This window comes from Streptopelia decaocto, assembly GCF_964273445.1.
Source record: "Streptopelia decaocto genome assembly, chromosome: 2".
Classification (NCBI taxonomy): Eukaryota; Metazoa; Chordata; class Aves; order Columbiformes; family Columbidae; genus Streptopelia; species Streptopelia decaocto.
Genome location: NC_138655.1, coordinates 561,230 through 575,934, shown reverse-complemented (window position 1 = coordinate 575,934; position 14,705 = coordinate 561,230). Strand labels below are relative to the sequence as shown.

General features: G+C 71.2%; 1 protein-coding gene across 6 annotated transcripts in view; it reads left to right on the top strand.

The window, feature by feature from the left end:
• The first annotated feature begins 560 nt into the window (after positions 1-560).
• PLEC (plectin) overlaps positions 561-14,705 on the top strand; it is an 84,497-nt gene continuing 70,352 nt past the window's right edge. For 3 of the 6 annotated variants that reach the window (XM_082046692.1, XM_082046683.1, XM_082046698.1), the window contains exons 1-2: positions 561-757; positions 3,760-3,949. In XM_082046692.1, the coding sequence (XP_081902818.1) occupies positions 3,790-3,949 (160 nt within the window). In that variant the 5' untranslated portion in view covers positions 561-757; positions 3,760-3,789. Of the gene's footprint in view, positions 758-3,759; positions 3,950-11,453; positions 11,641-14,705 lie in introns of those variants that run through there. The other 3 variants (XM_082046699.1, XM_082046697.1, XM_082046696.1) reach the window with 1 other exon arrangement.

The window sequence follows — 14,705 nt, the reverse complement described above, 5'->3', positions numbered from 1 at the left end:
GGTCAGTTCTCCCTGCCGGCTGCACTGGGAGCACTGGGAGCACTGGTCGGCTCCCCGCTGGCTGCACTGGGAGCACTGGTCGGCTCCCCGCTGGTTGCACTGGGAGCACTGGTCGGCTCCCCGCTGGTTGCACTGGGAGCACTGGTCGGCTCCCCCGTTGGCTGCATTGACAGCACTGGGAGCACTGGTCGGCTCCCCGCCGGCTGCACTGGCAGCACTGGTCGGCTCCGCACTGGCTGCACTGGGTGCACTGGGAGCACTGGGTGCACTGGGAGCACTGGTCGGCTCCCCTGTTGGCTGCACTGGCAGCACTGGTCGGCTCCCCGTTGGCTGCACTGGGAGCACTGGTCGGCTCCCCGCCGGCTGCACTGGGAGCACTGGTCGGCTCCCCGTTGGCTGCACTGGGAGCACTGGTCGGCTCCCCGCCGGCTGCACTGGGAGCACTGGTCGGCTCCCCGCCGGCTGCCGCGGCCCGTGGGCGGGTGCGGGTGCGGAGCCGAGATATGCGCCCCCCTCCCTCCCTCCCTCCCCGCCCCGCCCCCCGCCGCTGCGGAGCGGAACCGGAGCCGGTGCGGGCGGAGCCGCCGCCGCCGCTGCTGCAGCCCCCGGTGCAGCCCCGGTGCGGGCGGAGCCGCCGCTGCAGCCCCCGCTGCCGTTGCGGCCCCCGGTGCGGGCGGAGCTCCCGGTGCAGCCCCCGCTGCCGCAGCCCCCCCGGTCATGCCCGACCGGCGCGGCCCGGCGGACAGCGCGGCGCTGGGTGAGCCGGGGTGCGGGGTGCAGAGGGGCTGTGCAGCACGGGGGGTCAGGGGGTGCAGAGGGGTCTGTGCAGCATGGGGGGTCAGGGGATGCAGAGGGGTCTGGGGGTGCAGAAGGGTCTGTGCAGCACGGGGGGTCAGGGGGTGCAGAGGGGTCAGGGGGTGCAGAGGGGTCTGTGCAGCACGGGGGGTGCGGGGATGCAGAGGGTTCTGGGGGTGCAGAGGGGTCTGTGCAGCACGGGGGGTCAGGGGGTGCAGAGGGGTGTGGGGGTGCAGAGGGGTCTGTGCTGCACGGGAGGTGTGGGGGTGCAGAGAGGTCTGTGCAGCACGGGGGGGGTCAGGGGGTGCAGAGGGGCCTGTGCAGCACGGGGGGTGCGGGGGTGCAGAGGGGTCTGGGGGAGCAGAGGGGTCTGTGCAGCACGGGAGGTGTGGGGGTGCAGAGGGGTGTAGGGGTGCAGAGGGGTCTGTGCAGCACGGGGGGGGTCAGGGGGTGCAGAGGGGTCTGTGCAGCACGGGGGGTCAGGGGGTGCAGAGGGGTTGGGGGTGCAGAAGGGTCTGTGCAGCACGGGGGGTCAGGGGGTGCAGAGGGGTCTGTGCAGCACGGGGGGTGTGGGGGAGCAGAGGGGTCTGGGGGTGCAGAGGGGTCTGTGCAGCACGGGGGGGGTCAGGGGGTGCAGAGGGGTCAGGGGGTGCAGAGGGGTCTGTGCAGCACGGGGGGTGCAGAGGGGTCAGGGGGTGCAGAGGGGGCTGTGCAGCACGGGGGATGTGGGGCAGGCGCTGGGGGGCTGAAGCGGGTTCAGGCAGCGCGTCCCTGGGGTGCGGGGGGCTGCGTGGGGCCGGGGGCTCCGGGGGGGCGCGGGGATGGAGCCGGTGAGTCCGGCCTGGCACGGGCACGTGCGGCGCTGCCGGGCCCACGGTCACCCCACGGTCACCCCACACCCGCGTGCCCACCCCCACGCTCGGGTGCTTGGCTGGGGGGCCCTGGCGACACCCGTGGGACCCGGCTGGGCTGCGGGGGGGCAGGTTGTCCCCACCCCGGTCCCTGCGCGGCCCCCGGGGGTTTTGGCTGCAATGGCCCAGCCCCCCCGAGCCGGGAACCCGCGGTTTGCAGCTTCTGCAAATGGCGCCTCGGCAGCGCCAGCGCCGGGGGGGGCGCACCGGGGGGGGCTCGGCGGGGTCTGCCCGCGCCCCCCGGGGCCGGCGGGGGCGGTGACCCGGTCTCGCTGCCCGGCGCTTCCCGGTGCCGAGCGGTGCGGGGCCCGGGGGAAAATAACCGGAGCTGGTGTCACCGCGGCGGCTGGTGGCGGCGCGGGGTGGCGGAGGCGGTGCCGCGATGGCGGTGCCGCGATGGGGGTGGCGGTGCCGGGGTGGCGGTGCCGGGGTGGCGGTGCCGGGGTGGCGGTGCCGGGGTGGCGGAGGCGGTGCCGCGATGGCGGTGCCGCGATGGTGGTGGCAGTGCCGGGGTGGCGGTGCCGGGGTGGCGGTGCCGGGGCGGTGGTGCCGGAGTGGCGGAGGCGGTGCCGGGGTGGCGATGGCAGTGCCACGATGGCGGTGCCGGGGTGGCGGAGGCGGCCGCGCCGTTACCGGCTCTGACGTGCGGTTCCGCTCGGCACCCCCGTCCCGCTCCCCCGGCGCGGAGCTGGGGCGGCACCGCGGGGCCGGCGGTCGGTGGGCAGCGCCGAACCGGCCGCTTGGCCTGTGGCACCGTCCCCGGTTGCTCCGCTCTGGCCGGTCTGTCCCTGCCCCGAGCCGCGGGGACGGGCCGTCCGGTGTCACCGGGGCGGGGGGGGTCCCCGCAGGCGCGTGCCCGGTGTCCCACACGCCGGCTCCTCGTCTGCCCCGGGGCGGCGGCTCCGGCCTCGGCGCGTCCCCCTCCCGTCCCGGCGCCGCTGCGGCCCCTCGGCAGCACCGACCGGCACAGTGCCCGGTTCCCTCGGTGCTTCCCGGGGCTCCCGGTGCGGCCGCAGGGCTGGGTGCGGGGCGGCTGTGGCGGGAACCCGGCGACAGGTGCGAGGCGGGACGGTTGGGGCGCGCCCGAAGGGATGCGGAGGGAAGGGAAGGGAAGGGAGCGGCGGTGCCGCCGGGGACCGCGGGGCGGTGCCGGGGGTCGGTGAGCGGTGCCGGGCGTCGGGTTGGTGAGCGGTGCCAGGGTTTGGAGCCCGGGGTTCGGTGAGCGGTGCCGGAGGTCGGTCGGTGCCCGGGGGGTCGGTGAGTGGTGCTGGGGTTCGGTGCCGGGGGGTCGATGAGTGGTGCCGGGGGGGGGTCGGTGGCTGGGTGCCGGGGTTCAGTGCCCGGGGGTCAGGTCGGTGCCTGGGGGGTTGGTGAGCGGTGCCGGGGTTCAGTGCTCAGTGGTCAGTGAGCGGTGCCGGGGGTTGGTGAGCAGTGCCCAGGGGGTCGGCTGGTGCCGGGGGTCAGAGAGCCGTGCCTGGTGCTGGGGGTTAGTGAATGGTGCCGTGGGTCGGTGAGCGGTGCCGGGGGTCAGGTTGGTGCCCGGGGGTCGGTGAGCGGTGCCGGGGGTCAGGTTGGTGCCTGGGGGTTGGTCAGCGGTGCCGGGGGTCAGGTCAGTGAGCGGTGCTGGGGGTCGGGTCGGTGGCTGGGTGCCAGGGTTTGGTGCCTGGGGGTCGGGTCGGTGCCCGGGGGGTCGGTGAGCGGTGCTGGGGTTCGGTGCCTGGGGGGCTGGTGAGTGGTGCCGGGGTTTGGTGCCCGGGGGTCGGTGAGTGGTGCCGGGGTTCGGTGCCTGGGGGTCGGGTCTGTGCCCGGGGTCAGTGAGTGGTGCCGGGGTTTGGTGCCCAGGGGTTGGTGAGCGGTGCCGGGGTTCAGTGCCTGGGGGTCGGCGAGCGGTGCTGGGGGTCGGTGAGCGGTGCTGGGGGTCGGGTCAGTGAGCAGTGCCAGGGGTTGGGTTGGTGAGCGGTGCCGGGGGTCGGTCGGTGCCGGGGGTCGGTCGGTGCTGGGGGTGGGTGGGCCGTGCCCGGTGCCGGGTCCCTGACACCGTCCCTGTCCGCAGGAGCCGGGCTCGGGGCGGACAGCGGTGGGGATGGCGGAGGAGAGCTCGAGCGGCAGCAGCGGCTCCCCCGGCGCCGGGGACACGCTGCCCTGGAACCTGTCCAAGCACCAGCGCTCCAAACGCACCAAAGCGGCCGCCGGCAACGGGACGGTGCTGGACCCCGCCGAGCGGGCCGTCATCAGGATCGCAGGTAGGGCGGGCGGTGGGCTCGTGTGCCGCGGGCACGGCGGGGGGTCCCGGTGAACCGGCAGCGTCGCGGGGGGGTCTGCACCGGGAGCCCCCAGCTGTGGGGGGACAGAGAGGATGAGAGATATCAGGATATACTTTGGGAACATATGCATACATGTACATATGATATATACAGCCATACCACCCTGAGAACACCTGATCTCATCTGCTCTGGGAAGCTCAGCAGGGTCGGGCCCGGTCAGTACTTGGATGGGAGACCAGGTGGGAACAGCGGGTGCTGTGGGCTGAGCCAGCACTGGCCCTTGTGGCCAGGAAGCCAATGGGACCTGGGGGGGGTTAGAAGGGGGTGGTCAGTGGGTCAGAGAGGTTCTCCTGCCCCTCTGCTCTGCCCTGGGGAGACCACACCTGGAATCTTGTGTCCAGTTGTGGCCCCTCAGTTCCAGCAGGACAGGGAACTGCTGCAGAGAGTCCAGCGCAGCCACCAAGATGCTGGAGGGAGTGGAGCATCTCCCGTGTGAGGAAAGGCTGAGGGAGCTGGGGCTCTGGAGCTGGACAAGAGGACACTGAGGGGGGACTCATTGCTGGGGATCAAGATGGAAAGGGGCAGTGTCAGGAGGATGGAGCCAGGCTCTGCTGGTGACAACCAGGGACAGGACAAGGGGCAATGGGTGCAAACTGGAACACAGGAGGTTCCACTGGAAGAGGAGAAGCAACTTGTTGGGGTGAGGGTGGCAGAGCCTGGAACAGGCTGCCCAGGGGGTTGTGGAGTCTCCTTCTCTGCAGACATTCCAACCCCTGGACACCTTCCTGTGGAACCTCAGCTGGGTGTTCCTGCTCCGGGGGGGATTGCACTGGATGAGCTTTGAGGGCCCTTCACCCCCTGACACCCTGGGATGCTGTGATTGTATGACACGGGGACCGTGTGCCGGGGGACATGGGGACATGGGGTCTGTGTGCCGTGGTGTCCCTGGCTGTGGGGCAGCGTGTCACTGATGGGGTGCGGGGGCTTCGTGTGCCGGGGGCCGGGGCTGTGCCGGGCAGGTGATGCTGGAGAGGGGACAGGTGCCCAGGACCCCTGGCCGGTGTGTGCCTGTGGTCCCAAGGGGCCGTCCCGGGGGGGCAGGGCGCTGCCGTGGGGCGCTGCCGTGGGGTGACGCCGTGGGGCACAGGGGCCAGTGCCGTGGGGTGACGCCGTGGGGCACAGGGGCCAGTGCCGTGGGGTGACGCCGTGGGGCACAGGGGCCAGTGCCGTGGGGAAGCCCCAGCACATGCCTGGGGACACGGGTGTGACAGGGAGCCCCAGGCCAGGCTGCCACGGGGTGATGCCGCGACTGGGGCTGTGCCGTGCCGGGGTCAGGGCTGCGGCGCCGCCATGGGGAATGCTGTGCCATGCCATGCCGCGTCACGCCGTGCCACGGCACCTGTTGGCGGCAGGGACCCCGGTGTCCCCATGTGGGGCTGGTGTCAGGGCGGGACATGGCTCGGCGGTTGTGTGGGTGTGTGTCTGACTGTGTTGTGCGGGTGTGCATCGTGCCAGGGTGTGCACCGTGCCAGGGTCTGGGTCCAGGTGTGTGTCTGGCTGTGCCGTGCCAGGGCACGTGAGGCTGAGGCCTCTCGTGGCTCCCATGGGCCCCAGTTGGTGACACGGGGGTGGCCAAGGGGCCCTGGGATGTCCCCACGTGACTGTATCTCTGTAGCACCTGGGACATGTCCCCTTGTGTGTCCCTGCATGGCCGTGTCCCCATGGTGTCCCCATGTGGTTGTGTCCCTGCAGCACCCAGGACACGTTCCCAGTGTCCCTGCATGGCTGTGTCCCCAGGGTGTCCCTGCAGCACTCAGGACATGTCCCAGGGATGTTCCTTCGTGGCTGTGTCCCCGAAGTGTCCCCGCATGGCCACGTCCCTGCAGCACCTGGGACATGTCCCCTTGTGTGTCCCTTCATGGCTGTGTCCCCAGGGTGTCCCCACAGCACCCAGGACATGTCCCCTCTTGTGTCCCTGCATGGCCCTGTCCCTGCAGTGCCCAGGACATATCCCCAGGGTGTCCCCGCAGCACCCAGGACGTGTCCCCAGGGTGTCCCCATGTGGTTGTGTCCCTGCAGTGCCCAGGACGTGTCCCCATGTGGTTGTGTCCCTGCAGCACCCAGGACATGTCCCCAGGGTGTCCCCATGTGGTTGTGTCCCTGCAGCACCCAGGACATGTCCCCAGGGTGTCCCCATGTGGTTGTGTCCCCGCAGTGCCCAGGACACGTTCCCAGGGTGTCCCCATGTGGTTGTGTCCCTGCAGCACCCAGGACACGTTCCCAGGGTGTCCCTGCATGGCCGTGTCCCCAGGGTGTCCCCGCAGCACCAGGACACGTTCCCAGGGTGTCCCTGCATGGCCGTGTCCCCAGGGTGTCCCCGCAGCACCAGGACACGTTCCCAGGGTGTCCCTGCATGGCCGTGTCCCCAGGGTGTCCCCGCAGCACCAGGACACGTTCCCAGGGTGTCCCCGCATGGCCATGTCCCCAGGGTGTCCCCCAGCACCCAGGACACGTTCCCAGGGTGTCCCTGCATGGCCGTGTCCCCAGGGTGTCCCCGCAGCACCCAGGACACGTTCCCAGGGTGTCCCTGCATGGCTGTGTCCCCAGGGTGTCCCCGCAGCACCAGGACACGTTCCCAGTGTCCCTGCATGGCTGTGTCCCCAGGGTGTCCCTGCAGCACTCAGGACATGTCCCAGGGATGTTCCTTCGTGGCTGTGTCCCCGAAGTGTCCCCGCATGGCCACGTCCCTGCAGCACCTGGGACATGTCCCCTTGTGTGTCCCTTCATGGCTGTGTCCCTGGAGTGTCCCCACAGCACCCAGGACATGTCCCCTCTTGTGTCCCTGCATGGCCCTGTCCCTGCAGTGCCCAGGACATGTCCCTGGAGGGTCCCTGTGTGGCTGTGTCCCCCATGGTGTCCCCATGTGGTTGTGTCCCTGCAGTGCCCAGGATGTGTCCCCAGGGTGTCCCTGCAGCGTCCAGGACACGTTCACAGGGTGTCCCTGCATGACTGTGTCCCCATGTGGTTGTGTCCCCACAGCACCCAGGACATGTCCCCAGGGTGTCCCCACAGCACCCAGGACACGTTCCCAGGGTGTCCCCGCGTGGCTGTGTCCCCAGGGTGTCCCCGCAGCACCCAGGACATGTCCCCAGGGTGTCCCCATGTGGTTGTGTCCCTGCAGTGCCCAGGATGTGTCCCCAGGTTGTCCCCATGTGGTTGTGTCCCCGCAGCACCCAGGACACGTTCCCAGGGTGTCCCCACATGGCCATGTCCCCAGGGTGTCCCCGCAGCACCAGGACACGTTCCCAGGGTGTCCCCAGGGTGTCCCCACAGCACCCAGGACACGTTCCCAGGGTGTCCCCGCATGGCCGTGTCCCCAGGGTGTCCCCCAGCACCCAGGACACATTCCCAGGGTGTCCCCGCATGGCCGTGTCCCCAGGGTGTCCCCGCAGCACCAGGACACGTGCTGGCCGGGCCGGGCTGTCCCCAAGGCCCTGCAGTGACAGCGGTGGCCATCAGAGGGCCCCCAGAGCCGTGTGTCCCCTCGGCCAGGGGGGGACACAGGGGGTGTCCCCTCCGGTGGGGACAGTGCCCTGGCTCTGCTGCTACTGAGGCCATGGGGACACCCTGGGGACACCCCCAGGGACAGCGGCCAGCAGTGCGGTCCCCGGGGGGGACTCATGGTCCCCCAAGCCCCCCAGGGAGGGTCCTGTGTCCCCGCTTCCTGCTCCTGCCCTTGGAACTTTGTGTCCCCCCCCAGCCCCGTGTGTCCCCGACACTGGGGCTCTGTGCCCACACGGCCCCATTGCACTCCCCAGCCCCGTGTGCCCCCAAGTCCCATGTCCCCAACAGTGGGGCCCTGTGTCCCCCCCCAAATCTGTGTCCCCCCGCCACCCCCATGTCCCCAGCAGTGGGGCCCTGTGTGTTCCCCCAAACTCTGTGTGTCCCCCCACCATCCCCATGTCCCCAGCAGTGGGGCCCTATGTGTCCCCCCAAATATGTGTCCTCCCCACCATCCCCATGTCCTCCCCAGCAGTGGGACCCCATGTATCCCCTGAACTCTGTGTCTGCCCCCCCACCCCCATGTCCCCAGCAGTGGGGCCCTGTGTCCCCCCCCAAATCTGTGTCCCCCCGCCACCCCCATGTCCCCAGCGGTGGGGTCCTGTGTGTCCCCCAAACTCTGTGTGTCCCCCACCATCCCCATGTCCCCAGCAGTGGTGCCCTGTGTCCCCCCCAGCCCCCTGTGTCCCCAGCAGTGTCCCCTGAACTCTGTGTCCCCCCCGCCACCCCCATGTCCCCAGCAGTGGGGCCCTGTGTCCCCCCCCAAATCTGTGTCCCCCCACCACCCCCATGTCCCCAGCAGTGGGGCCCTGTGTGTCCCCCCAAATATGTGTCCTCCCCACCATCCCCATGTCCCCAGCAGTGGGGTCCTGTGACCCCCCCCAGCCCCCTGTGTCCACAGCAGTGGGACCCTGTGTGTCCCCCCCCACCCCCATGTCCCCAGCAGTGGGATCCCATGTGTCCCCCGAACTCTGTGTCTGCCCCCCCACCCCATGTGCCCAGCAGTGTGGCCCTGTGTCCCCCCCAAATCTGTGTGTCCCCCACCATCCCCATGTCCCCAGCAGTGGGACCCTGTGTGTCCCCCCAGACCTGTGTCCCCCCCAGCCCCATGTCCCCAGCAGGGGGCCCCGTGTCCCCCGCCCGTCCAGCCGTGGCTGTGACCCCCCCAGGGCCCTGTCCCCCCCCCCGGCCGGAATTGTTTCCACCACCCGTCCTGTCCCCGATTTAGCAGGCGGCCGGTGCCCCCCCCCGTGGCACCTGTGTCCCCGCGGCCCGGGGGGCTGAGCTGGGGCAGCCGAGCCCTGCAGCCCCCGGGGGTGGGGGGACACGGGGTGGCCCAGCCGCTGTCACCCCCCGGCCGCCCCGTCCCCCCATCCTCCCTGTGCCCTGGGGACTGGGGGGCCCAGCGTAGTGGGGAGGTCCCCATGGCCCCCCAGTCCCCGCTGGTGACGGGGTCCCTGTGTCCCCTGGGGCGATGGGGTCCCCTCAGTGCAGCCTGGGGGGGTCCCTGTGCTCTCTGGGGTCCGGTTGGTGACAGGGTCCCCTCAGTCCAGCCTGCTGGGGGTCCCCTGAGCTCCCTGCTGGTGACAGGGGGGTCAGGCACTGGTGTGTCCCCAGTGTGTCCCCAGTGTGTCCCCAATGTGTCCCCAATGTGTGCCCAGTGTGCCCCCATACGGCACCCAGTGTGTCTCCATGGGGTGCCCAGCGTGTCCCAGTACAGCATCTGGTGCGTCCCCAGTTGTGCCTGATACCCAGCATGTCCCCATGGGGTGCCCATTGTGTCCCCACGGGGTGCCCAGTATGTCCCAGTACAGCACCCAGTGTGTCCCATGGGGTGCCCATTGTGTCCCCATGGGGTGCCCAGTATGTCCCAGTACAGCACCTAGTGTGTCCCCATGGGGTGCCCAGTATGTCCCAGTACAGCACCTAGTGTGTCCCCATGGGGTGCCCAGTATGTCCCAGTACAGCACCTAGTGTGTCCCCATGGGGTGCCCACTGTGTCCCCATGGGGTGCCCAGTATGTCCCAGTACAGCACCTATTGTGTCCCCATGGGGTGCCCAGTATGTCCCAGTACAGCACCTAGTGTGTCCCCATAGGGTGCCCAGTATGTCCCAGTACAGCACCCAGTGTGTCCCATGGGGTGCCCAGTATGTCCCAGTACAGCACCTATTGTGTCCCCATGGGGTGCCCAGTATGTCCCAGTACAGCACCTAGTGTGTCCCATGGGGTGCCCACTGTGTCCCCATGGGGTGCCCAGTATGTCCCAGTACAGCACCTAGTGTGTCCCATGGGGTGCCCACTGTGTCCCCATGGGGTGCCCAGTATGTCCCAGTACAGCACCTAGTGTGTCCCATGGGGTGCCCATTGTGTCCCCATGGGGTGCCCAGTATGTCCCAGTACAGCACCTAGTGTGTCCCATGGGGTGCCCACTGTGTCCCATGTCACGTCCAGCATGTCCCCGTGTTGCGCCCATTGTGTCCCCACGCTGTACCCAGTGTGTCACCAGGTCACGTCCAGCGTGTCCCCATGGGCCATGCCCAGCGTGTCCCCATGTCGTGCCCATTGTGTCCCCACGTCGTGCCCCCCCCGCCCAGCCCAGCCCCCCATCTATTTCGGTGCCCCCCCGTGTCCGTCCCCCCCGGCCGCGCTCGGGTTTCCCGGGGCTTTGGGCTCTATATTTAGGGCTGACGAGGCTCCGTCCCGCTGGTTTGTCCCCCGCCCCTCGCCCCGGGCCACCCGCGGTGTCCCCGGCTGTGGGGCCGTGGGGGGGGGCTGGGGGGCAGCCCACGGCGGGGCCGCTCTGGGGCGGGCCGTGGGGGCGCAGCGCTGTCACCGCGGCGCTGGGGACACTTTGGGACAGTTTGGGACGGTGGCAGCTGGGGCTGGGTCGGGAGCTTTAAAAATACCCCTTGTTCTCATGGGGCTGGCAGCTGGGGGGCCGTGACGTCCCCACGGGAGGGGACACACGGTGGGTCCCCAGGGGCAGGACCTGGGGGTCTCTGTGTGTTTGGGGGGGGTCGCCCCATCCGCCCCCCGAGTGAGATTGGGGAGGGGGCACTGGGGGGCACACGAGGGTGGGAGCCGGGGGTCCTGTGCTGCTGGGGGGCGTCTCCAGCACCCCATCCCATGCCTTGTCACCTGTGCCCCCAGCCCCTGCTGTCCCCCACCCCCGCCCCCTCGGGGCCCCCCTGGGGCTGTCCGTGACCCCCCCAGGAACTGTGGGGTGGGGACAGTCCCGTGTCCCCAGCATCGTCTGACCTGGCGAGGGGGCACCGGGTGCTCCCTCCCGCCCCATGGGTGCCATGGGGGGCTGTGGTCTGGGGGTGCCGTGGGGGGCTGTAGCCATGGGGGGCTGTGGGCTGGGGGTGCCGGGGTTCCGTTCCCGGGGGTTTCCTGGTGCTGTTTTTGGGGTGCCGTTCCCCGGGGTGCTGTGATTCCCGTTTCCGGGGTTCCGTTCCTGGGGGTTTCCCGGTGCTGTTTTTGGGGTGCCGTTCCCGGGGGTGCTGTGGTTCCCGTTCCTGGGTTCCCATTCCCGGGTTCCCGTTCCCGGGGGTTTCCCGGTACCGTTTTTGGGGTGCCGTTCCCCGGGGTGCTGTGATTCCCGTTCCATTCCCGGGGGTTTCCCAGTGCCGTTTTTGGGGTGCCGTTCCCCGGGGTGCTGTGGTTCCCGTTCCCGGGTTCTATTCCCGGGGGTCTCCCGGTGCCGTTTTTGGGGTGCTGTTCCCGGGGTTCCATTCCCGGGGTTTCCCGGTGCCATTGTTGGGGTGCCGTTCCCGGGGGTGCTGTGGTTCCCGTTCCCGGGGGTTTCCCGGCGCCGCTCCCGGGTGCGGTGCCGGGGGGGCGGCAGCGGGCGGTGCCGGGGGGGCGCCGGGGCGGTGTCCGGCGGTCCCTTTAAGGGCTGGGCGGGCTGGAATGTCCCGCCGTGTCCCGTGTCCCGTGTCCCCGTCCCCGCCGGGCCGGGCCGGGCTCCGCGGGGCTGCGCAGCGGCCGGACCCCCGGCCCCCCGGCCCCCCCGCCATGGCCGCCCCCGAGCCGGGGCGCCTGCCCCCCCAGCCCGACGAGCAGGATTTCATCCAGGCCTACGAGGACGTGCGGGAGCGATACAAAGGTACCGACCCCCCACCCTGCCCCACGGCGGGGTCCGGGCTGGGGGGGGGGGGGCGCCGGGGGGGCCCCCGGGGGAGCTCGGCCGCTCATTCCCATAATAGGTCACGTCAAGCGGCGCCGCGGCCCCCGGCACCCGGCTCACCCCCCCGGCACCCGCGGGCAACGCCGGGGCCGCCGCCACAAACCGGGGACCCCTCTGGTTGCCCCCACCCGTGGGTGGCCCGGCCGGGGGGGGGTGGCTGTACCGGGGTGTTGGTGGGGACAGGCAGGGGCTGTGTCTGTGTTCTCGGGGGTCTGCCCCCATGTCCCCCAGGGGTCTGTCCCCATTTCCCCCCAGGGGTCTGTGCCCATTTCCCCCCAGGGGTCTGTCCCCATGTCCCTCAGGAATCTGTGCCTGTGTCCTCCAGGGTCTGTGCCCGTGTCCCCCAGGTCTGTGCCCCCCAGGGATCTGTGGCCATTTCCCCCCAGGGTCTGTGCCCATGTCCCCCAGGTCTGTGCCCCCCAGGGGTCTGTCCCTTTGTCCCCCCAGGGATCTGTGGCCATTTCCCCCCAGAGATCTGTGGCCATTTCCCCCCAGGTCTGTGCCCCCCAGGGGTCTGTCCCTTTGTCCCCCCAGGGATCTGTGCCCATTTCCCCCCAGGGTCTGTGCCTGTGTCCCCCAGGTCTGTGCCCCCCAGGGCTCTGTCCCTTTGTCCCCCCAGGGATCTGTGCCCATTTCCCCCCAGGGTCTGTGCCTGTGTCCCCAAGTTCTGTGCCCGGGTCCCTGCAGGGGTCTGTGTCCCCTGGGGGTCTGTTCCTGTGTCCCCCAGGGATCTGTGCCCGTGTTCCCCCGGGGTTCTGTGACACTCAGTGTGCTGGGGGCGTTGGACCTGCTCGGTGGGCTGGGGGTCCCATTTGGTGGGCTGGGGGCGGTGGGTGCTGCCGGGGGTCTGGGGTGGGCGCTGGAGGCGCCACGGGGAGGGGGCAGAGGTGACAGGGGGTCTGTGGCTGGGGGCCAGTGCGGATGGGTCACAAGCTCCGGTGCTCGGCGGTGGCACCGGTGGCACCGGCATCTCAGGGCACTGGTGCCGGTACTTGGCGGTGCCGTCGGTGGCATTGGCACCTTGGGGCACGAGACCCGGTTCTCAGCGGTGGCATCGGTGGGATCGGCACCTTGGGGCACAGGCGCTGGTGCTCGGCGGTGGCGCGAGTGGCACCGGCGTTTCAGGGCACTGGTGCCGGTGCTCAGCGGTGGCATCGGTGGCGCTGGCATCCGGGGCCCTGGCGCTGGCACTGGGCAGTGCCGTTGGCGTCTCAGGGCCGCCGTGTCCCCAGGGGACAAGCTCCGGTGCCGGTGGTGGCATCATCACCTCGGCAGCTCCGCGGCGGCCCCGGGGCGGCGCGTGGCGGGGGGGCACAGGGTGGCCCAGCGTGGGGCCGCGGCCTCCGCCAGCGTGTCCTTACAAGGGGAGGGAGAGTGAGAGCTGCCCGCGCCCTGCCCGCGCCCTGCCCGCGCCCTGCCCGCGCCCTGCCGGCGCCCTGCCGGCCCTGCCTGTGCCCTGCCTGTGCCCTGCCTGTGCCCTGCCTGTGCCCTGCCTGTGCCCTGCCTGCCCTGCCTGCCCTGCCTGCCCTGCCCGCGCCCTGCCGGCGCCCTGCCGGCGCCCTGCCTGCGCCACCCGTGCCCTGCCTGCCCTGCCTGCCCTCTGCCTGCCCTCTGCCTGCGCCCTGCCTGCGCCCTGCCTGCCCTGCCTGTGCCCTGCCTGTGCCCTGCCTGTGCCCTGCCTGCCCTCTGCCTGCCCTCTGCCTGCCCTCTGCCTGCCCTCTGCCAGCCCTCTGCCTGCGCCCTGCCTGCGCCCTGCCTGCCCTGCCTCTGCCCTGCCTGCCCTGCCTCTGCCCTGCCTCTGCCCTGCCTCTGCCCTGCCTGCCCTGCCTGCCCTGCCTGCCCTGCCTGTGCCCTGCCTGCCCTGCCTCTGCCCTGCCTCTGCCCTGCCTCTGCCCTGCCTCTGCCCTGCCTGCGCCCTGCCTGTGCCCTGCCTGTGCCCTGCCTGTGCCCTGCCTGCCCCTGCCTGCCCCTGCCTGGCCTGCCTGTGCCCTGCCCGTGCCCTGCCCGTGCCCTGCCCGTGCCCTGCCCGTGCCCTGCCTGTCCCAGCCTGTGCCCTGCCTGCCCCTGCCTGCCCCTGCCTGCCCCTGCCTGCCCTGCCTGTCCCTGCCTGTGCCCTGCCTGCCCCTGCCTGTGCCCTGCCGGCCCCTGCCTGCCCTGCCTGCCCTGCCTGCCCCTGCCCATGCATGGCTGGAGCTGGGGGGGCAGCCCCTTCCCCAGCGCTGGGGGTGCTGGGGCACTGGGTGTCCCCGGGTGTCACCGGCTGTCACCCCGGGGCAGCTGCCGCAGGTGCAGGAGCCGCCCGCCCTGTGGGGTCCCTGGGGTCTGTGGGTGCCACCCCGGCACAGCCGGTCCCATGAGCCCCCGGTGCCGCCAGCACCAGAGCCGCAGCCTGAGCCCCGAGCAGCCGCGGTTTGGGTGGCGGGGGCAGGTGAGCTGGTTCGGTGCCGCAGGTGCGGTGTTGCCATCACCGGCTCCTGCCGCGCTGTCCCGGTGTGTGAGGGTGCGTGCGCCGGCTTGGCCGCGCTGGCATCCCCAGCGCCGGCAGGACAGGGTCCCCAGCCCCGGGCCAGGCGGTGCTGTCGCGGTTGGTGCCGTGGCCTTGGCCAAGTGGCGCCCTGGCCGAGGGACCAGCGGTGTTGCCGGTGGGTGCCGTGAGGAGCTCAGAGGGGCAGGGGACATGTAGGGCAGGGGACATGCAGGGAAGGGGACACGTGGGGCAGGGGGACAGGTGGCATGTTGGGCAAGGGACAGGGGAGCAGGGGACACGTGGGGCGGAGGACACAGGGGGGACAGTGGGGCAGGGGACAGTGGGGCAGGGGACAGTGGGGCAGGGGACAGTGGGGACAATGGGGACAATGGGGCAGGGGACAGTGGGGACGGTGGGGCAGGGGACAGTGGGGACAATGGGGCAGGGGACAGTGGGGACGGAGGGGCAGGGGACAGCGGGGACAATGGGGTAGGGGACAGCGGGGACAGTGGGGTAG